Source organism: Paramormyrops kingsleyae, chromosome 8 (assembly GCF_048594095.1).
Source record: "Paramormyrops kingsleyae isolate MSU_618 chromosome 8, PKINGS_0.4, whole genome shotgun sequence".
NCBI lineage: Eukaryota > Metazoa > Chordata > Actinopteri > Osteoglossiformes > Mormyridae > Paramormyrops > Paramormyrops kingsleyae.
Window position 1 is genome coordinate 33,826,503 of NC_132804.1, and position 22,700 is coordinate 33,849,202.

Genomic DNA, 22,700 nt, shown 5'->3' on the forward strand with positions numbered 1-22,700 from the left:
GAACACACCATTACAATGCCTCACTATTGCATGCCTGAATGTGCCACACCATTACACTGCTACACTGTCTCACACCATTACATTGCATGCTTCACTGTCCTACACCGTTACACTGCTCCACATTATTACATTGCATGCTTCACTGTCCCACACCATTACACTGTCTCACACCATTACACTGCTACACTGCCCCACACTATTACATTGCATGCTTCACTGTCCCACACCATTACACTGTCTCACACCATTACACTGCTACACTGCCCCACACTATTACATTGCATGCTTCACTGTCCCACACCATTACACTGTCTCACACCATTACACTGTCCCAAACCATTACATTGCTTCACTGTGCCACACTATTACACTGCCTCACTGTCCCACAACGATGGAGACCACACGTGCTGGCATCATCCGTTCATCTTTTCTGTGTCTCATAAAAACTCAATGGCTGGAGCCAAACAATTCAAATTTGGACTTGTCTAACCAAATAGCAGATTTCCAATGTTCTAGCTTACATTGGTTGTATTCTTTTGCCAAAGCCAATCCTTACTTCTTATTTATGTGCCTCAGAATAGGTTTCTTATAGCAATTGCATCATAAAATCCAGATTCATGCAATCTCCTCTGAACAGTTGATGCTGAGATTTACTCTCTGCTAGACATCAATGAAGCATTTATTTCAGCTGTAAATCTGTGGTGCAGTTAACTGGCATTTTCTTAGGCTAATGATACTAATATGCTTGTCATCTGCAACAGAGGCTGTACGTGGTCCTACTTTCCTGGGATGATTGTCACAAGAGCCAGTTTCATTGTAGCAGGTACTAAAGGCAATTGTAGTGAGGGGAGGCTACAGGCGCTCTCTATTGGCTCCAGGTGGTATTGTGTATTGTGACGTGTCACCCGTAATGAAAAAACGTTTGACGTGTCATCCGTAATGGAAAATCTAAAAATTGTATAGACAATTTTTAACGTAACTGTAGATGGAAAACATTATGGGACAGAGATGATATTGAGAAGGTGGGTCCGATAATTTGACTGGTACCGTAACTACACTGGGGTTCTGTGTAGGGGGGCAGCGGATAGCATTGCTGCTGAATGACTGTGAATTAATTTAGTTAATCAGACACCTCTTCCCATTTTCGGAACCAGATTATCAAAATTTTCAAGACTTTTTCTAGAACGGACCATGACTCAAATGGTAACGGATTGTGATAGCAAAATTTAAATATTGAGTGATCATGAGTAATTGTGAGATGTCTATGCTTTTGATGGACGATCCTCAGCGCCTATTCAGTTGCGCAACTATATACAGTGACGCCTGCTGGAGAAATTCAGTATTTACTCAAATGTGGAGATTAACAGAAATTTTGGACATCATATGAAACGGTAAATAATAAATCTGATAAATGAAGAATTAAATTAAGAATTAAGCTATCTCAACTCTCCAAACCTGAGAATTGGTTGCTTCATGTACTTTGAAAGTTGTTGACGTAGAACATAATAAATGGAATGGTGACGTCATGGAATAGTATAGGACTTTCAACGACATTAGTTTTTTATTAAAACATTAATATACCTTTAGCTATATAATAAATTGTACATAATGTATTAAGCACATACACAAAGTATACGGAGAAAACATTTTTTCCACTGCAAACTTGAAACTGTGATATCACGTTAAGATCATAGATGGCAGTAACACACAACTTTTTGCATAATACGTTTCCATAGCAAACGTGTTTCCAAACAAAACACGTTTTTTTTCCTGGAACACAGTGAGTACCTCGTTTAAGTAAATTACAAAATGAAGTTGGCATGTGGAATAGTTACTGTTGGTTTTACTTATATATTTCATGTTATTCTTACTGCTGAACAGACCATGCAGCTCGGTAGGTTGTAAACAGACACGTAAAGAGATCATTAAATTAAAAATATACAGTTGTTTGTATAAGATGTGTTGAGATAATGTAGGTATTACGACGTTCTGCCGTTTAAATTTTTTAATTTTCAACTTGATATCAGGAAAAGGGAAAAGTTATGCGTTTAATTCGGACTTCAGCTACATAATATTGTGTGCGGGTGTGGTACCATCAGATTGGAAGCATGCTAATATAACACCCATATTCAAAAAAGGGGATAGAAGTAATCCAGCAAACTATAGGCCAATCAGTTTAACTAGCATTACTGGAAAAATAATGGAAGCTATAATTCAAGTGAAAATGGTAGATTACCTAGATGCAAATAACATTATAAAGGATAGCCAACATGGATTTAGGAGAGGTAGATCCTGCCTAACGAATCTGCTTGAGTTCTTTGAGGAAGCTACAAGTGAAATTGATCACAAAAAGGCCTATGATGTGATTTACTTAGATTTCCAGAAAGCCTTTGATGTTGTCCCCCACAAACGGCTCTTGTTAAAGCTTAAAGCTGCAGGAATTTTAGGAACTGTGGCAGCTTGGATCAAAAACTGGCTAACTGATAGGAAGCAGCGAGTAGTTATTAGAGGCACTATGTCACAGTGGGCCTCCGTTTATAGTGGGGTACCGCAGGGTTCAATTTTAGGACCACTATTGTTCCTAATTTACATTAATGATATTGACACGAATACATACAGTAAACTGGTTAAATTTGCAGACGACACTAAGGTGGGCGGGGTAGCAGATACTAATCTAGCAGCAGAGAGGCTTCAACGGGATCTGGATTTAATTAGCGAATGGGCTGATACTTGGCAGATGAAATTTAACACAGATAAATGTAAGGTAATCCATGCAGGGAGCAGAAATATACAGTACAGATATTTTATGGGTTCCACTGAAATAAAGGTAGCTGATTACGAGAAAGATCTCGGTATGTATGTTGATGCTTCCATGTCCCACTCTCGCCAATGTGGGGAAGCAATAAAAAAGGCGAACAGAATGTTGGGTTATATCTCTAGATGTGTGGAGTTTAAGTCAAGGGAGGTGATGTTACACTTATATAATTCCTTGGTAAGACCCCACCTAGAATACTGTGTGCAGGTTTGGTCACCATACCTCAAGAAGGACATTGCTGCCTTAGAAAAGGTGCAACGAAGAGCTACGAGAATGATTCCTGGTCTTAGAGGAATGTCTTACGAGGAGAGGTTAGCGGAACTGAATCTGTTCAGCCTTGAGCAAAGGAGACTAAGGGGGGATATGATTCAGGTCTATAAGATTCTAACGGGTCTGGATGCTGTTCAGCCAAATGACTATTTCAATATTAGTCTAAATACTAGAACTCGTGGCCATAAGTGGAAATTAGCGGGAGAACATTTTAAAACAAATTTGAGGAAGCACTTCTTTACACAGCGTGTAGTCAGAGTATGGAATAGTCTTCCTGCTATTGTAGTGGAAGCTAAAACCATGGGTTCCTTTAAATCAGAGCTAGATAAGATTTTAACAACTCTGAGATATTAGCTAAGTTCTCCCCAAACGAGCTTGATGGGCCGAATGGCCTCCTCTCGTTTGTAAATTTCTTATGTTCTTATGTTCTTATGTTCTTATTAAACAGTATTAAGATTAACGGGGAATCAAGTGCCAGTGGACAATAATACTAGCCCAGTGTCTCTCTTTTTTGGCATTGCAGTTTAAGACACAAAAACGACGATGACCACATTACCAAACCATGTAGTATTCCCCTTTAAGGAATGTTTTCAGAAAGTGGTGAGTTTGTAGTTTCTCACCATTTATATAGATATTAAGCGTGAGTTTGAAAGCATGCACATGCATTATTGAAGCTGGTGTGTAACACCGGCGTGATACAACGACCAATAAAGAACTCCTCTGCTCTCTAGGATTACAGCAGGTGGGAGCGGTACGGCAGGCGTCGTGCTCCCCTGCCCCCGGCACGTGGTCCTGCTGTCCCACCCAAGAGTGATGCATATAGACACAGGGGCGCCCCCTCTGTCCACCAGCAAAACAACACTAGAGCGGGTGAGAGATGAACTACAGGATTCATAAAAACGTTATGAAATGTCTTATTTTTTTCTTTTAGATATTTACATCCATTAATTTATCCAGTAAAACATCAGTATTGATATGGTTCCTTGTTAAGGGAAATACAGAAATAAATGTAAGTGCTCAATACCATGCTACTGGCTACTCTCATGAATTCGTATGTGCTCTGGGAAAATTAAACAGGAGTCCCCTAAACAGGGTTACGTATACCCATACTGTAGTTATCGCACAACTTAACTGTTACAATCTCCTGGTTAACAACTTTTCTGTCCACTGAAGCCCCTGACGAATCACTGAGGTCTTTGGTTCGACACTCAGGAAGGAAAGAGATGGTGAAAGTGGGAGTCATCTCTCCATGGAATGAAAATGGCAAAATACTTAAGGTAACTCAGCAAAGTTGAGGTAAAGCCATCAAGTTACTTACACTGATGTATTTGCACGATGCTATATCTTTGGGTCTACTTTCCTTTCAGATGCTCATCCAGTCAAGAAAGACAGCGGTGGAAGAGCTGGAGAGGCACTGTGCCCATCTCCTGGCCGTGAATTTTCAGCAGTTAGGGGAGATCGCTCGTACCGAGAGGTGCTCCTTCAGCTGTGCTCAGGACTCTATCCTTCAGCACGAGAAACTCAAGGTGTGAATTCCTGAAGTACGAACAGCAAAGGAACATCCTCTTTCCTGAAATCTCAGATGTATCTATATTTTTGGTAAGGCACATGAGTGGTTTCTTGTTCATAGTTTTTCTCTATCATTTGCATTTCAGAGATCTATCATAGCTTTAAAAGGCTGGAGTCAAAGAGAAGTCAAAAAGGCCAAAGTGGAATTAGAGGATGCGGAACGAGAGGCGAAGGAAGCCATCTGTGGTAATCTGGAAAAAACAGACAATATGTTTGTTTAATTCTGGATATGCAGGATATTCCAAAATAATAGATGAACAGGCTGAGAAGAAGGGCATAGGTTTGGTTTCAACACTGGCAGGGTCCAAATCAGCTCCAACCCCCCCGTCCCCCTAAACGTACACGGTACTCCCCCAGTATTGGTAGGGACATGCCCATACCATCCATACCCAAAATGATGCCCTTGGTTGATAAGTGTGCAGTGTTGGGGACGTTACAAAAGCAATCCATTACAGACAGAGGTGGTAAATTCAGGTTCAGAAAGTACAAATCCAGACCAAGGTTTTGTTTCAACCAACCACTTTGTTACCCTGTAACTGTGACTCTTTATCCTCACCTGGTTGGTTGAAATTAAACCTCTGGATTTGTACTTCCTGGACCTGAACTTACCACCTCTGTCTGTAATGGATTGCTTTTGTTAGTAACTCCCTCAACATTGTAAATATGTGACATGCCCCCCAACTTTTAAAAAGAAGATGTTTCAAAGTTTTTATACCACTTGTGAAACAGTCATATGTCTTTTATTTTCTTCAACATTTTTCTCTGTGTTGTCTGCATCCCTTGATCTCTGTAATGAGGTCCTTGGTGTGTTTTGTATGGCTGGCAATGTTTCCCGCCCCCATGTTCTGATTGGACAGAACTTCAGAGGCAGCTAGCAGAGGTGGAGCTGCAGGTGGTGAAAGCCCGTGGTGAGGTAAACTCACTGAGGACCTACAAGTACAGGCAGTACCATGTGAATGAATCGAGGATCGCTCAGCTCAGAAGGGAGATTGAGCAGGTGAAGGAAATGAGGAAGGTAACAGATACCCCCTTACGGCGGGCAACCATGCTTTGTCATGGGCAGTAACATCTAACTTTTAGATTATACAGTGGATATAAAAAATCTACACATCTTTATTGAAATTGTAGATTTTTGTGAAGTAAAGCCAAGAAATCAAGATAAATCATGTCAAATGTTTTTCCATCTTTAATATGACCTTTAATATGACCAATTTCAAGAGTAAAAAATAATTAATAGAACAAATATTTGAAGTAAAAAAAATCCACCATAGTTGCAAAAGTGTGCACAGTATAATTAAGTATTAAGCAAGTAAAAGAAATAAGTCAATTAAGAATTAAGTATTATTTTAATAAAGTGATCATTTTTAATGGTCATTATATTTCCACTGTAGCTGTCCAGTGTTACTCTTAGCCTTTCCACGACTACGGCAGAAAATGACAGAATAAGGAGAGAAACTGACTTTCACAAAAAGGTACGCTATTTGTTACTATTTAAAATCAGTAAGTTTATAATTCTGAGCTGAATGGCCTGCCTGGTAGGATGCCCTCCTTCACACTGATGTTGGTCATCGCAGGTCATTAAGGAGCTTGAGGAGACGAGCAAGGAAGTGGAGGAGGATATCAAGCAGCTACAGCTGTCAGGAGCGAGTGTCAGCGAGGACGTCTCCCACCAAAGCCCCCCCAGGACACACAAGTATAGACACCAGCCTCTGTATAACCTAAGTCCTTCACAGTCAGGCCCTGAAATTCCAAACACCTTACACACTGTATCTGCCTTAAGCTGCTCTATCTAAACCATTAACCATCCCCAGTATGGATTTGATTTCAAAACAGTGGAAAGTAAGAAACAATGTTAATCTATATTTTGAGCAACATACATTATTTAGTTTAAAACCACGTGGTTAAACACCATTACATTTATTCTGGGAAGATGATGTAATAGCTCTTTTGTCTGTGTTAGATTTCGTCAAACGCATTTCTCATGTTCTTCCATGAAAGGAGCAAAAGAGTGACATTTTGGAATTCTGTTAGTACTGTGTGCGTGTGTTTGGGAGAGGGGAGGGTTGTTTTCTTTGGGTTTCTGCCACTGTGCAATGTGTAAAAGAGTATGTGCATTTTCCATCTTAGATCATGCATTCAAACAGAAAGAGGCTTTTGCGTTCAAACACTTTTTCCCACACTTCTTTCTGTAATGGATATTTGGGGCTTTTTATTTTCAAAGACTTAATTCAAGATGTATTTATCTTATTTGATAGAATCCTTTAATATGAATTAATTATACATGATTTGTCTTTCTGATGAATGGTGGTAGCATATTCCCTTATTGATGTGAGGCTGTAACTTGACAGCGGCGTGAATAATGATCTATCTGTCATGACTGGGGGCCTGTGTCACAAGGCCAGATTTCTTGCTTAACCGGATAACTTGTCTGGTTTGAAGTACCTCAGGTTAAATGGACTTTATCTTCATTGACTTACATTTAGCCCAGACTACCTTCAATCTGACAAGTTAATGGTCTCCTCTCTTTAGAGTGAGGTGCAGGCACCATGCCCCTAAGGATCTGGTCAAGTGAACCATGTTATCGTAATCACATTGCCAGTATATCACAATCCATCCAGTCCTGTCATGGTCACAGGGTCCTGCATCCTATATCATAATACATGTCGTAAAATAATGTAAATATAGCTGCATCTTCTACCTGTTTGTGTAGAAGGTCATTTAGGTTTTCATTGGCTATCAGATGATGCCTTTTGTCTGGCCATTACTACTTATGTGGAAACAAGATGAACTCATTGGGGACTCTGCTGTTGGAATGAAAATAAATGCTGAGAACGTGTTCCCTGACAGGCAGCTGCAGATTGTTACTGTCCTTTCCAATGTCACACTCATAATATATGTAGAAGGTATATCTAAACAATACAGAGCCCTCCCTTGTGGTGCTGTGGAACTTTCCTAACACACCTTTGTTTGGAATTACCATTTTCCTTTCCGATGGTCACGGTGCTGCCACAACGTACAGGGTATATAGCATTACAGTTTTGGAAAAGTCTCTAAGAGGCATCTTAATGATACATGAAGGACCAGGCAGGACCATGGAGCTCCTTGTGCTGAAATCCTAATGTGTCATTAAAGCTTAATAAGGGCTTTGAATTTCCAACAGCTTGTTCCAAAACAAGATGACATTTTGTTGTTTATCCATATGATTGCACTTATTTGCCATACTCACAGTTTGGCAATCACTCTGTAAAAGTAAACATAATATAGAATTCACAATAACAAAACAAGTAACACTTAAGTATTAAAAAAGAGGAATATTGAACAGAAGGTATGATAATGAAATGATGAAATTGGGAAATCTTCCTTGAAATGTCTCTGAAATTCCACCTTAGCTCAGTTGGTAAGTGAGATGACTTCTGACAAACTGACTGCTTTCCCTCACTCTGTTATTGTCAGAGGTCACAAGTAAAAAAAAAGTGTGCGTCTTCTGGCAAGTCTTCCTGTTTCCCATGATACAACACAGCCTCCCATAGGAAGACAAATGTCAGGCTGTTTTTTTCTTTGTCCCGAGTGACACATTATGTCTTATTGCACTTCTTTCCAACAAGTTTTATTTCCTCATTGTTTTTCATTTCATCTGATATGTGTTTATGAATTGATAGGAATCACTCCCTTAATCATCCATCTGTCTCATACCCTCTTACCCTGTGAGGATCTCAGGAGGCGGCCTGGAGCCTAATACCAGGCAGCACAGGGAGTTAGACAGGGCTACAGCCTGCACAGTGAGTTAGACAGGGCCACGGCCTGCACAGGGAGTTAGACAGGGCCACGGCCTGCACAGGGAGTTAGACAGGGCCACGGCCTGCACAGGGAGTTAGACAGGGCCACGGCCTGCACAGGGAGTTAGACAGGGTTACGTACTGCACAGGGAGTTAGACAGGGCCACGGCCTGCACAGGGAGTTAGACAGGGCCACGGCCTGCACAGGGAGTTAGACAGGGTTACGGCCTGCACAGGGAGTTAGACAGGGCCACGGCCTGCACAGGGAGTTAGACAGGGCTACGGCCTGCACAGGGAGTTAGACAGGGCTACGGCCTGCACAGGGAGTTAGACAGGGCCACGGCCTGCACAGGGAGTTAGACAGGGCCACGGCCTGCACAGGGAGTTAGACAGGGCTACGGCCTGCACAGGGAGTTAGACAGGGTTACGGCCTGCACAGGGAGTTAGACAGGGCTACGGCCTGCACAGAGAGTTAGACAGGGTTACGGCCTGCACAGGGAGTTAGACAGGGTTACGGCCTGCACAGGGAGTTAGACAGGGTTACGGCCTGCACAGGATGACTTGCTTAATAAATACAATTTTATTTTACTGTTCATGTTGGCAGTATGAATTTCAAGCAAGGTTTGAATGTATTGGATTTCTTTGGGACTGAAAGTACTTTATAAATGAATCAGTTTAATGTTCAAAGTTATATATAGAAAAAGGAATATGAATGATGTTTCTATTTCAATAACTTTTCAATAAGTTGTCTGGAGTATTTTCTGTATTTGTATATTTGTAGAAACAGACATGGGGTACTAATGTATTAAATATTTATGTATTTTAAATGGATTGCTTTGGTATTGTGTGACAGATTTAGCCACTTGATGATTTAGAAGGAATAAGCCAATAGCTGCTGAACATTTTCATGTCGTTTGTACAATTTCATGATATTTGGCAGCAGTTTTCTGTATTTGTTCATCATCTTGTCTCTGCATTGCAGATGTACCCCAGATATGGACGTGAACCTGGACATTCCCAAAGAAGAATGGCTTCCTATTTAAATGGACCATATCAAGAAGGACTTGCCTTTGTATCCATCCAATTTCAAACACTCCTTAGGTGCCTTTTCACAAACCACATGGGTCACCTTAAGGTCTTAATAAAAACACAATTTTAAGAAGGACATTTGTGCATTTTTCCATAAAATATTTTCTAACTTTATGATGAAAAAGTGTTAAAAGAAAATTAATATTACTATTATTAAAGCCAATTTTGTAGTGTGCACGTTATACCCGTTATATCAAAATCACTATTTTGAATATTCTGTTTTCAAATGTGAGTATTGGACAAGCTATTGCTACCCTTTATGTACAGTATTGTAGAAAACCCTTTAAATGTGCTGTAGTGTGGGAAAGAAGCCAGCTTTGTAAATATCGAGATCCTTCATCGCATCATCTCACGGGCTACCGGTCTGATTAGTGTTGTTATTTCAGTTGGAAGTGGTTTAGCGGAGCCTCACAATCTCATTTCATTGTAAAGGAATGTATACTGGGAACTGTATTTGAATTTACCCCCCAGCTCGCCCGTGAATATGGTAAAAGGGCTCTTGTATTATAGCATTCCGTTTAAAACAAACCCGAAGCTGTGTACTATTAAATGCTGGGAATACGAAAAGAATCTTAAGACAATGAACTGTGCGGAACTATGAATGTTCAGGTTTTAGGTAGAGTAATTATTTATTTCGAATTTAGAGTACAGTTCAGAAAGTTACAACATATAAAAGCTTGGGGGGCAAAAAGCTGCATAAATAGTAAAAAAGTTCGCACAGATTTTTGAGGAAGTGACTTATGTTGCACGTCATTGAGTTGGGGTGGGCTCATAAATTAATATAGAGCTAACTCCCTGAGTACAGACCCGTATTGCAACACGGCCGAGAATGAGGGATCGGAGCGGTAGGACGTGTCCAGTGAGCGGCGACCGTCAGCTTTGACACCGCACTCGGCGAACGCCGGACCACTACCGCACCGGTGAGACGCGGGGAAGCGCACTGCACCTGTGCTGCATCGGTGTTTCACGCGAACTCATTTCGAAATTATGTGACTGCGGCATCATATATAGAACATATAAATGTTTTAATAACAACTTTCTTGATATGTAAAGTTCTGCGTTTATGTAATTAGGTGTAAAATCCGTAAGTTATTTACAGTTTGATATAGGCCTACAGTTAATCCCGCTGTCAAAAGTTTCGTTGTCGGCGGTCGCAGATAAGAATTTTCCCTGTGAGTTTTAGCTTAGGCTGTAATGTAATAAATCAATTAAGCACCGCGTATCCAGGTCCCTTTTAAACCCCTAATTACGATGTGAGTGAGATGGGAGGCGCGGGGATGCGGAGCCCTGCTATCCGGTGCCCGCTGCTGAATTTTTAACAACTGTGTGCGGCTCGCTTGCCCGGCCGTCAGTTACCATGACTCCGCCGGGGTGTCCCGTTACGGCGCCTCGCCGGCAACCCGATACGGCGGTGGCCGGAGCCTTGAAAAGCCCGCCGCGGTGCGGGAGCCCGTCGGTGTCCAGCGGAATCGCCGATATACAGAACCGGGACTTAGTGACGGCGAAGTCTGGCGATTCCGTTTGAAGTGACTATTAGGAAAGCATATGCTTTAGTTACATAAATTATATTAGTTGGTAGGCTGGCTGTATAAAAATTGGACAGTTTTTCCTGTTTTTAAGTATCAGATAATATCTCCATATTATAAACCGTGTCTAAGCAAATTAAACCTTCAGATCTTTTTGTTGAAATCTGCATTCTTGAAGTAATTTTAAAACTTTTTGTATCCTAAGCACTAGTCTAATAGCAGTGCGTTTTTTCCATTCTGTTTTCAAGTTTTTTGTTTTTTTTTTTATTATTAGTGCCTTTTTGTTTTTCCCAAGATGACACTGAACACGGAGAGGAACACTAAGGAGACCTTACGGAGAAGGGCCAGCACGCCAATCCCCACGTCCCACCAGAGCGGGGCCAGGAGCAGAGATCCGCCGGGCGAGCCCAACCACCCGGCGCTCGGCCAGTCCGCCTCCTATCATTCCGGCGACAGGGCTATCCACTGCCGCAGCCATTGGACCTCCGGCTCCGAGGGTTCGGACAGCTCCGGCGCGGACCTCCTCTACCGCGTCGTTTTGCTGGGCGATCACGGAGTGGGAAAGTCCAGCCTGGCTAATATCTTCGCTGGCATACAGGATGCCAATGAATGTATAGAAGGTACGCTCATTAATTATTGCCATTCCTTATTAAGAGATCTACTGTGCCTGTTGCATTGCAGTTATGAAAAGTTATTTTATAATTAGTAGGTTTTCATTCTCCTTATAACATAATGTTTTTTTCTGTGATGTTTAAAGTGTGTGTGTCTGCGTGCTTATGTGCATTTTTGTAATTATTACTTTGTGGGTACCAGATTTCCCCACTATGTGATTAAAAACCGGTAACTTTTTACCTTTTGGGGACATTTTTTGGTGCCCACAAGAATAATTGTATAAAAACTTGTGAATGCAATCAAAAAAACTAAAAATGCCAAATATCTCCTATTTTGTTTTATTACTTATGGTTAAGGTTAGGGCTACGTAGGGGTTAATGTTGTCACTGTTGGGATGAGAGGTTTCCCCCATAGAAATGAATGGAGAGTCCCCACAAAGATATAATTACGAACCTGTGTGTGTATGTGTGTGTGTGTGTGTGTGCGCACGTGCGCCTATATTCAGTTTCCCCCTGATTTTTGTACATCATCACTTATAGCCAATGTAATTTTATGTAATAATTTGTCAAAAATCCAACCCATTTGAGTGGTCTTATGTCTGTCTGTTGTGCATAGCAGGACAATTTCTAATACTCGTTCATTATCTTGCAGAATCGCCAGTACTTAATACTTAAGAAACAGTTAAACTACAGATTTGTGTTGGGATAGCAGCTTTATTTTTTATGTTGACAACTTTTGTAATATTGAAGGACTTTCATATGGTTTCAAATTGCTTCTAGACATATTTTGTACAGAATACGGATGGTAGAATGAGTACTGCCCTGGTCTTATTAGTCTGCTTGATACATCGCAAATGGGATCGGGTGTTGGGGCACCCGTCAGATCAATGTACGTGTCAGGAGAAGAGCTTGAGTAAGCAGCGTGTACCGTCTGACCACGTCGGGCGCACCGCGAAACCACTGTCACGTTACTCTCAGCAGACCACACTTCCAGAGGTGTGCTGTCCTAATTTATCTTCTGGAAGGTATGAAGACCAAATAAAGCAGAGGCAAAGATTCCCTGAGCCCAGGACACAGACATTAAACAAAACTGAGGAGTAACGCTGCAGAAAGTGAGCCGCAGGGAGACAGCGTGTGTCACAGTGGCCAGTTCTAAGCTGGCTTACTGAAGGTCGCCGGTGAGCTGTTGGTGATTTCTGAACTTGTGAGTTCTGTAGCTTGTTACTATGGCAGAGGTCAGACTGCATCCATATTCCAAACACTCACCTGGCAGAGTGTTACGGGGGCCTGGTGCCGATTTCAGGGAACCCAAGGTAGGCGCACAGCCTGGATGGGATGCCAGTCCATCACAGGACACACACAGGGAGTGTGCAGGGCTGGATTGGCCATTTGGCATTTTTATAATGCCCCCCCTCCTTATCATATACAAGTCTAAGTGGAAAATTTATCATGCCCTCACCCTCCCTCGCCCTGCGTCAGTGAAATGTATCACTCTGTAGATGTTGGGGGGGTCCCCCTCCCCCAGTCAGCAAAATTTACCATGGGGCCGCTTTTTAATGCCAGTGTGACCCACTGCACTACCACATTGCCCAAAATAGATTCAATTCAGATCAGATTTTTAATACTAATTTTTTCCTTTGTGCTGATGTAGGTTTTGTACATTGAACAGGAATCCACCTGAATTGGTACCACCATGCACACAGTGCAGTTTTCCTTTAAACTCCAGAGGGGAAATTGCAGTATAACAAACTGCATGAAATTAATATTTGAATCACAGGATCTGAGGCACAATGGAAGAGATGATTGTTCGGGCCTTGGGGATTTGGTGGGGGGGGGGGGGGGTCCACATCCTCCAATGGGATTAGGTCAGGGGTCTTCAACTCCAGTGCTGGAGAGCTACCGTCCAGTAGGTTTTCTATCCTACCCGGCTTCTGATGAGCCACACCTGTTCTCAGGTAAATACCAGGAGCAGGTGTGGCTCATCAGAAGCCAAGTAGGACAGAAAACCTACTGAATAGTAGCTCTCCAGGACCGGAGTTGGAGACCCCTGGATTAGGTGTTTACTAGGGGTGTAACAATATACTCAGCCCACGAGACGAGACACGATATTGGATTCACGAGAACGAGACAAGACGATATTGTAACAATATTTTAAGGAAAACTTCGAAGAGGAAATATATTACTGGAAAGCAGCCTTTTATTTTATTAATTTGAAAGACTAAAAAATGCAGATGTATGGTTAAATGTTAAAATAATCACCATCATCATATGCAGTAAAGAACAGAACAAATATCTAGCACCATAAAAGATTTCACCACAAACTCAAATGACAGGCTTCTCTCGTATTTGACTACTCAGTTGAACATAAAAAAGAATATAAATAAAACAATGGGTGCGTTCGACTTCATGCAGCCGCTTACAGCGCTGGCTTAAAGCATGCATTCTGCACGGTTAGATTTTTTTGTCCGACTTAAGCCGGCGCTGCAAAACGTCACCACGCGTCACCATGTCACATAGTACAAAAACCTCGCGAGAGCAAGACGACTTAAGACAGATCGTGCAGCACCTCAGCCGGCTGCACAAACTGGAACCGCCTCTGTGACGACACAACTCACTGACTCCAGCCAAGTGGGACAACTTCCACTCCTCGTAGTGTGCGAGATCTGACTGCAATGGCAGCACTGACAGAAGGATTACAAACAAATAAAGCAGCGCAACATTACAGTAACTAACAATAAATAACTAACTCACGTGTACTATTACAGCATTTCTGTAATTTATTTAAACTTTATTTTACCAGGTAAATTAACTGAAAACCAGTTGTCACTACTTTACGTGCTTTTCGGGAGAAGTAGCAGATAACGCATCGGAACTTCCTGGGAAACAAACGTCATGTGTGTAAAATCTTCAGCCAATAAGGGCAAAGTTATGCAAGAGGGTCTAGCTGCAGACGCCTGTAGAGTGGAGCTCCACTGGAAATACGTCACCTCCACAGGAAACACGTGATCTTTAAGGACGTAAAGTGGAGCTCCGGTTAGGGTTAGGGTTAGGGTTAAGGTTAAGGTTAGGGTTTATTCGCTGTGACACAGAGTTGAGGCCACGTATTTCCGTTGGAGCTCCACTCTACAGGCGTCTGCAGCTGGACCCTTCTCAAGTTATGTCGTCATGGAGGCGGTTCCAGTTTGTGCAGCTGGCTGAGGCAAAGAGAGTCCGGCTGCACGATGTCGTCTTGCTCTCATGAGGGTTTTGTATCATGTGACATGGTGGCACGTGTGACGTTTTGCAACGGACAATAATCTAACCATGATGCATTGCATCAGGACCAGAATGCATTGCTTTAAGACAGCGCTGTAAGCGGCCACAAGAAGTGGAATGCACCCAATAACAAACGTAAAAGTTTTTTCTTTTATTATTATTATTATTATTATTATTATTAATGTTTTCTTCACCGCTGCAATGAATTTAAATGAAGAGCTATGATGGTGCTGCAAAAGGCTTTGCATAGTAGTAGCGTTAACCGCTGTGTACAGCAGTATTTTCCTACAATGCTTACATTACAGTTAGTTTGTGTGTTGTCTGTCATCCTTTCACCGTTTATATTTTCCGCCGGGTACCGAAAATTCTGCCACACAAAAGATTTAAGTGTCTGGGGCATCTACTATGGTAATTTAGTCAGACGCTGACATGCTTACAGCAGCTAATTTGCAGCGCCTTCGCGAAACCGCTTTTCACTCCGACGAGAAATCTCGTCATGTTGTAATATCGCAAGATCTCGTGACACCTCTAGTGTTTACATCAAAAAGTCTTCGACGCTATTGAAGGAAGCTTCTATAGCTTTTAATGTGCCCTAGTCACTGGATATTAGAGGACATATGGTTTCATTATTCACATAGTTTTATTTATTTTTGAAACAAATAAAAAAGATTTTAAGGCTCTGGGCCCTGCATAGGACAAGCAGGTACACAACATGGATGAATTTTCAAAAGTTTTAAACAGAATAATTTTACATCAATAGTTATATATTTGCCAGTGTTTGAAGAATGCAATGTAATGACTTTATTTTTTATCGGGTTTATTGTATCAGATATTGTGGGCTCAGTAGTGCTCCTGTAGGATTACTGTATATGCATGTTTTTGTTCTATCTTTTTAATTGAAGTTTAGCTCCTAAATGGATTAGTTTAGCTGTCTCTCTATGCGTGGTGGTCGTTAAAGTTTGAGGAGTATTCTGAACCTACTGCCCTACCACATCACATGACCTCATAGTTCATTCTCTTTCCTTACTTAATGGTTACATTGTGTAAAATGTGTCACTCTTAATGTGGACTTTTAATATGTAAAAGATTTCCCTCCGTCCGTCTTTCTTACAGATCCAGACTTGTTTGTTTTATTTATTGAATGCTATATTTAGTTGAAATACTATTACTAATTTACTATGCCAACTGCAATACATGTAAGATTAACCCTTTTCACTGGTATTGGTATGAGACAGCAAGTCCTTGGTACTTTTCTGAGTTTTGTAAACGTACCTTTGAAACATGGCAGTGTTTGGGGTCTATTAAAATTGAGCCCCCAAAACTTGCTTAATTAGCTTTTTAGTTCTGTTTATAGGAATTTGAACAGGTTTAATATGTTTTTTTTAGTAAGCGGTGAAAAACTTTTTTTGTAAAATGTGATCGCAGTTGGTTTGCAAAGAACTTTTGAGTTATGAAACTTGTGGGTTCGTTACGTTTCTATGTCAACAGAAAGAGGGCTTATTGCTTCCATAACGGCTCTGTTTGATCATCTTTTGGGTCAGATAGCAGCAGATTTAGTTTAAACAGATGTTATTCTGATTGGTACATTGTGTCTTTCAGCACCTTCGTTAATATTGTTGTTCCTGGTTCATAATTGCCTGATAAGTGCACTTTTAAGTGAGAGGAGGTTAGAAGTGGAAAATGGGACCAGGGTCCTTTCGCTCTTTGGCAAAGTATGTTTTGATCTTGCTGTCAGGAGTTTGGTTAAAAAAATACAGTGGATCTTAGACTAAACCAGCCACAGCTTTGCGGAATGCATCTGTCTTCTGCCATTTGTTCTCCATAACGCTAAGCAGGCTGTGAATTGAGTGCATGCTAAGATAATGTGAGTTGGTGCAGCGTGACGGTAATGAATGCCTCAGCACGTCCCCCAGCAGAGCGAAGATACATGTGTGGAGACTGTTTTCACCACAGAAGTGTTTGGTTGTGCTGGAATCATCAAGGCAAACAAAATTAGGCAAATTAAGACTTCAGGCTTATTCAAGGGCAAACAATGTCATGTGGACTTTGCGGCAGTCAGGGTACGTAGACAAATAAGTTGTAATGTAACATTTATGCTGTGCTGCAAATTAAAACACGTGAATAATCTCCTTACACTTTTCTCCATGAAGACCGCTTGCTTTATCCTCGCTGTTTCAGAGGACACTTACGAGAGGACGCTGACTGTGGATGGGGAAGAGGCCACACTTGTTGTGATGGACACGTGGGAGACTGAAAAACAGGTAACCCCCCCCCCCGACCTGCTGGATGTCTGAGATGAGAAAATGCCAGTTACTAGGAACAACATCACTTTTGTTTCCCAAATGTATTGTTGTAAATTTGAGTGAGTAATCATACTCACGCTCAGAGTATGCTGCCCTGCTGTACATGAACGAGGAGAGCCTTCTCTGCTTAGACGGCACCATATACTTTGGTTTCCTTTACTGAAGTACTGAAATCCTGTGGAAAATGACCTTGGCTCATTTCCCCGTTGTTTTATAGAGATGTGGAAAAGCTATTTGCATTTTAAGACCAGGTGTGCACAGGACCTTTAATGTTTCATTTAATTCTCCGAAAGCCCTCGGCCTGGTACATTACAGCGGTAGGCCTTGAGTGGTATTAGGTTATACTGAAACATTTAAAAAATAACTCTTGTGCGTAAAAAACAGCTGCGTTGGAAACGGCTAACAGAAACGGGCAGGACTGTGTGTGCGCGTGATTGTGTGAAAGGAAGTGGGCTGAGAAGCAGCGTCAAGCTAAGTCTAAAGGCCTCTTTGTCCTTCATGTTATGTTATGGAAAAATCTGTCCTGCTGTAGCCGTAGCCCATAGCAAAAATCCATGGTCCTCGGCCAAAGTCGAGCAAAGGCTGCGGGAGAGCGCTCGTCCGTATTGCGCTTATGTAGGCTACGACATCGCTGGGGGGTGGCTCATTTTGATAGTATTGATTACACAGCTGGGAGTTGTGGGGTGGAATGTGAAGGTTTTGCACAACCATTAAAAAAAATGTTTCATTTTGTATCGATTCACAAGGGTGCTTTAATATTATGGTGCTGTGAAACTGCTGGTAGTTGAAGGGCATTCTGGGATACCTCACGTACTTCATATATTAGGTGCTCAATGCTTAAAAATGCATGACTGCTATAATGGCCGTCACTTGCTCCTTTGAGAATAAGGAATTGCTCCGTAAAATTGTTAAATAATAATAACTGAATACCTTTTTATATTGGTAGTTGCAGTTATCCGTCCGTCTTCCGTGACCGCTTGTCCTGTGTAGGGTCAGGGAGATCTGGGAACATATCCCAGTAAGTGCTGGGCACATGGCTGGGGACACCCTTGATGGGATGCCAGTCCATCACAGCGAACTTGCATTCATAAGGGCATTTTAGATGGCAGCTCACCTAACTGTGTGTTTTTCGGCTGCTGCTGGAAACCAAGGAGCGCCTGGGTGAATCCCACAGAAAAACACAGACACAACTGGGTTTGGGAACCAAACCCACAACCTAGTGCTACCCAATGAGTCACCGCACCCCCCCCCCCCCCCGTAAACGCTTAAGTAAATAAAACTGAAAGCATTGCAAGGGAGTCAACCAGGTAGTAGCCATAATATGATGCATAAAGGTAGAGATTTGTTATGAAAAGCCTCAACATCTGTTTCAGGAGCAGGACGAGAAGTGGGTGCAGGACTACTGCATGCAAGTAGGCAACGCCTACGTCATCGTCTACTCCATCACCGACCGCTCCAGCTTTGAGAGTGCCTCAGAGCTGCGCATCCAGCTACGGCGCATCCGGCAGGCCGACAATATTCCCATCATCCTCGTGGGCAACAAGAGTGACCTGGTCAGGTGTCGGGAGGTCGCCATTGAGGGTAAGTTAGTCACCCAACGTTAAAGAGCCTCAGTTGAAAATCCAATGCTTTTATTGCATAGGTCCCACAAAGAATTGCTATACTCTTAAATGGAGTCAGTACCCTTTGATAGAAGTTCAGTTGATACAAATTGTGAAGAGTAAAAAATGATGGCTATGTAGTCTCAGGGGATTTTCTTTTAAGGAAGTGGGTCCCCAACCTTTGCTTAGTTACTCAGCCATTACATATTTGTTAATGACACTGATTTAACTAGTCATAGGTCTGCCAGGTAGCTGGTTGGTGATGCCAAATGGGAACTGAGATGAAAAACAGAGGATGTGACACAGCGTTTTCATTTCATCTTCTTTTCCCCTGTGTCACCTGCAGAAGGGCGAGCGTGTGCCGTGGTGTTTGACTGCAAGTTCATCGAGACGTCAGCCTCACTGCACCACAACGTGCAGGAGCTGTTTGAGGGCATCGTTCGGCAGATCCGGCTGCGGCGAGACAGCAAAGAGACCAACGAGCGACGGAGGTCTGTCTACCAGCGTAAGGAGAGCATCACCAAGAAGGCTCGCCGATTTCTGGACCGCCTTGTTGCCAGGAACAACAAAAAGATGGCACTGAAAGTGCGCTCCAAGTCATGCCACGACCTCTCTGTCCTCTAATCATGCAAGTAACACCCACAGGTTTCCTCCTGACCCTGCCACTGTTTGGATCTCGGAGCCTGCTGTAAATTAACAGCGTATCCAAGTGACCGCTTCCTTATCTGCAGTTAAAGAAACACTGAGAGTGGAGGCAACTCGTGTTTCTCTCGTCCCTCAGATCTGTTTAACCAGTTATCTAAACCTTTTGTATAAGATAGGAGGATATTTATTTTATTATTTCAAAATCGTAGGAAAAAGAATTCAGTCCCATTTCTGAAAGGTGTTTGGAATTCGAGCTGATTAATCGAGTGGAGTCCATTAGGCTGAAGAGACATCAAACATTTTTGAATTGATGCCCAGACGTTTTTGGGCTCTGTGAAGAACGTAAAGTATTTGACTACAGAGTCCACAAAATTGTTAGCAAAAGGGGCTCCTTATCGACGTTTGCCTTGTCTATTCACACCCCGTACCAGGTCAGAGTTTTATTTTTCACTAATCTTTCTGAAGAGAATCCAGTTTCTGCATTAACTTTTTGTGAATATACATTTTTTCCGTGATTATTGTATATTCTAAGGTACTTTTGTAGTCTTTACTAGGAGAGCTTTGAGTCTCTGTATTTTTTATAGACTAGACTCCAGACTAAAATTGTCAGTCAGAAGATGTTCGTTTTGTTTGAGCACTGAACAAACAATGCTTGCCTGCCCTTAGGCACAGCCAAGACGTTTCCAAAATACTTTTTAAAATAAATACTTGTCTTTACCAAAGAAGGGGATCCTGAAAAGATTTGGTATAGCCATTTCAGTTCATCCACACTGATATTCTGATTCCGTCAATGTGTGATTTTGTATTTTCCTATTTAAAAACTGAGGAATTTCCTAGATAATTGATTGATCAGACCGCATTGTCTCCAAGGCTCATTCAAAACTGATGATTTGACGAGCTTAGAACAATGGATTGAGAGACGTGTGCAATGGAGTTCTTGGCCAGCCACTGGAACATTAGAAAGGCTCACTTCCCTGGACTGGGAATCACTGCTGACTACCAAAATACTCACGACACCAACTTATACTCATCAACTTCAATGAGAAATCATTTTATTTATCTGGATAGAACATTGCATTATTTTATTTTACCTGGTATGAGTCTCAAATTAGTGTTTTTTTTTTTTTCTCTTATCATTCCCTTCCATTCCTCCTTTCAGTCATTTGACAGCCGAGCGATTTGTAGCTATTATGACTGAGTGATTCAGCTTGGCCACAACAAAAAAAAAAAAAGGAAAAATGTATTTTTGAAAGATATTTTAAGCTTATGCCATATTTCATTCCTTCTAAACATGCAAAATCCAAGCAATATTTTTTGTACATATTGATTGTGGCTGTGGTTTTTGTAAATACATAATGCCTAGAATTTTTTATAATAAAGCTGTTAAGTGCAGTATACACCAATGGCTATTTTGTCGATACATTTGTATTCAAATGTCCTTGTTAGATCACTAAACCTTTAATCTATAGCTTTAATGATGAACAAGTGATCATGGAGATTTTGTGCCACTTAGCAGAAGCACAATTCAGAGCATGGTTATGTGTGAAGGTTCGTGTATGAAGGTCTTCGACTCGCTGAAACACAGTATGATTCACAGGAGTGATCATGTGTCTTGTCAGTTCTGTCCCAGAATCCCAGGTCAATGTTCAAGCCAGCTTACCGAACCTGTAAACACCGAAAGCAGTTAAAGGACTGGACTATAAACTATAAGCATCGCCATTTACTTATTTACAAATACCATTTACAAATAAACTACTCAAGTCATGATATACAGACTATTAAATAATTGAATTCCACTTAAATTATGAACTTACATTTGAACATTTGACAGCTTCTAATTTCTTCTACTAATAAATATGCATTAAATGTTGGAGAAACACTTAGATTTTCTGTGATTTTCATGCAGTGTTGAATTACTACCAAGTAATACATACAAAATGATTATATTATTTGCTTATCATGTGCCTCAATAGCTGGTGTGAATATTGTAGTTGGTTAACAACTCCTTATATTGGATTTTTTGTCAGGGATACAGGCTGTATTAAAAGAAAGTGTGTGACTAGCCCAGAAAATGAAAGGAAAATAAGTTAATCCAAATAAAAACCACATACCCCAGATATGTGTCGTCAGGTCAAGAATAGCTTGTTGATACTGTGATAAATTAATTTTGTATTTACCTACCAAGCAGAAGGCATAAGACTGCAAAGAAAACATTTCACTTTTATCCATTTGGCATTAGTTATGTGAAAAATTTCTGGCTTTTCTGACTTTGTGAGTATTGGCGGTATTTTTGTGGTAACAAAAAAAATCCTTTCATTTACTAAAAATGTTTCGGTTACTTTTTATTAGATAATCAACACATATCAAACACCTGTGGTAATCTAAAGAGAAGGACATTGAAAATGTTATAATTAATTTCAATGGAACTCTTGTGATTTGTAGTCAACAAACCGATCTTAAATAATTTTCCTTTACATTTTTAAATCAATTTATAATCAAATTGTAAATTTGATAATTATGTTTGTGCGTTTGTTGTTACATTTTGCATGAAAGGTAATACCAACCACTGCATAATTAGGATTTCTGGCTGTTCACTAAGCATTCGAGCTATGTCTGCATTTCCACATCAGTCCATAATTTTCTGTGCAACTTGTCAGTTATTTTAAATAAACTCTGTTTTCAACAGTAAACCAGTCCTCTTCAACAATAAGGTAAATCGCTTTGAAGAGCATAATTGTTTACTCAAAGATACAAAGAAAAAAAGTCTTTTTACAATATGTAAGGAAAATACATTTAAAATAATAATAATGGTTCAGGAGAATTCTGCAGCATGCTCTCTTAATTAAGTCTATGAGAGTGTGGAGAGTGGATTATGTTATTATATCTGATGTGCTGGCAGTCAATGTGCTGCCGATTCATGCGTAGTGAAGTTTCTCAGCATCTTGCACAATAGGCCAATGCTAGTAACTTCTCTGTATGTATTTCCAACAACTACTGTTTTCCAAAAAAGGAGCACAGGTAGCTGGAGTCGAACTTGCTGACCTAACTAGGGCTACAACTTTTTAATTCTGAATAGAGTAACTAAGGTATTTTCTTGCTCGTCATGACACAGCAGGTGTGCTGGTTTCTTGGTGTGTTCCTGATCAGCTTCTTTAAATCATATGTTCTTATTTAAGGGACTATTCATATTGCATTATTTACTCGCTTAGCAGAAAAGTCTCACAGTAAATTTATGTGTGA

General features: G+C 41.1%; 2 protein-coding genes across 6 annotated transcripts; both read left to right on the top strand.

Moving 5' to 3' along the window:
* The first annotated feature begins 1,671 nt into the window (after positions 1-1,671).
* Positions 1,672-9,595, top strand: c8h20orf96 (chromosome 8 C20orf96 homolog). Of its 5 annotated transcripts, none has more exons than XM_023837835.2 (10): positions 1,672-1,780; positions 3,609-3,685; positions 3,817-3,955; positions 4,298-4,362; positions 4,453-4,611; positions 4,741-4,840; positions 5,512-5,669; positions 6,046-6,126; positions 6,229-6,347; positions 9,413-9,595. In XM_023837835.2, exons 2-10 carry the CDS (start codon positions 3,629-3,631, stop codon positions 9,471-9,473), a joined length of 939 nt encoding a protein of 312 aa, XP_023693603.2. In that variant the 5' UTR covers positions 1,672-1,780; positions 3,609-3,628; the 3' UTR covers positions 9,474-9,595. The 5 variants fall into 5 exon arrangements, with proteins under 5 accessions (XP_023693603.2, XP_023693602.2, XP_023693599.2 ...); XM_023837834.2 differs by having other exon boundaries at positions 1,741-1,780; positions 4,259-4,362; XM_023837831.2 differs by having other exon boundaries at positions 1,741-1,780; positions 4,259-4,362; positions 5,512-5,651.
* Positions 9,596-10,294: 699 nt separating this feature from the next.
* On the top strand, positions 10,295-20,863 carry rem1 (RAS (RAD and GEM)-like GTP-binding 1). Its single transcript, XM_023837870.2, has 5 exons — positions 10,295-10,439; positions 11,341-11,665; positions 17,090-17,172; positions 18,588-18,795; positions 19,162-20,863. Exons 2-5 carry the CDS (start codon positions 11,341-11,343, stop codon positions 19,437-19,439), a joined length of 894 nt encoding a protein of 297 aa, XP_023693638.2. The 5' UTR covers positions 10,295-10,439; the 3' UTR covers positions 19,440-20,863.
* The last annotated feature ends 1,837 nt before the right edge of the window (positions 20,864-22,700 follow it).

What these genes read in the sequence shown, in the direction of transcription:
- c8h20orf96 (XM_023837834.2), top strand. Translation starts at nt 3,629, where the DNA reads ATGACCACATTACCAAACCATGTAGTATTCCCCTTTAAGGAATGTTTT. An exon ending in AGGAATGTTTTCAGAAAGTG is followed by an intron (nt 3,686 to 3,816) that starts GTGAGTTTGTAG and finishes TCTGCTCTCTAG; the next exon opens with GATTACAGCAGGTGGGAGCG. An exon ending in AGGTGAAGGAAATGAGGAAG is followed by an intron (nt 5,670 to 6,045) that starts GTAACAGATACC and finishes TTTCCACTGTAG; the next exon opens with CTGTCCAGTGTTACTCTTAG.
- rem1 (XM_023837870.2), top strand. Translation starts at nt 11,341, where the DNA reads ATGACACTGAACACGGAGAGGAACACTAAGGAGACCTTACGGAGAAGG. An exon ending in TGCCAATGAATGTATAGAAG is followed by an intron (nt 11,666 to 17,089) that starts GTACGCTCATTA and finishes TCGCTGTTTCAG; the next exon opens with AGGACACTTACGAGAGGACG. An exon ending in CGTGGGAGACTGAAAAACAG is followed by an intron (nt 17,173 to 18,587) that starts GTAACCCCCCCC and finishes CATCTGTTTCAG; the next exon opens with GAGCAGGACGAGAAGTGGGT.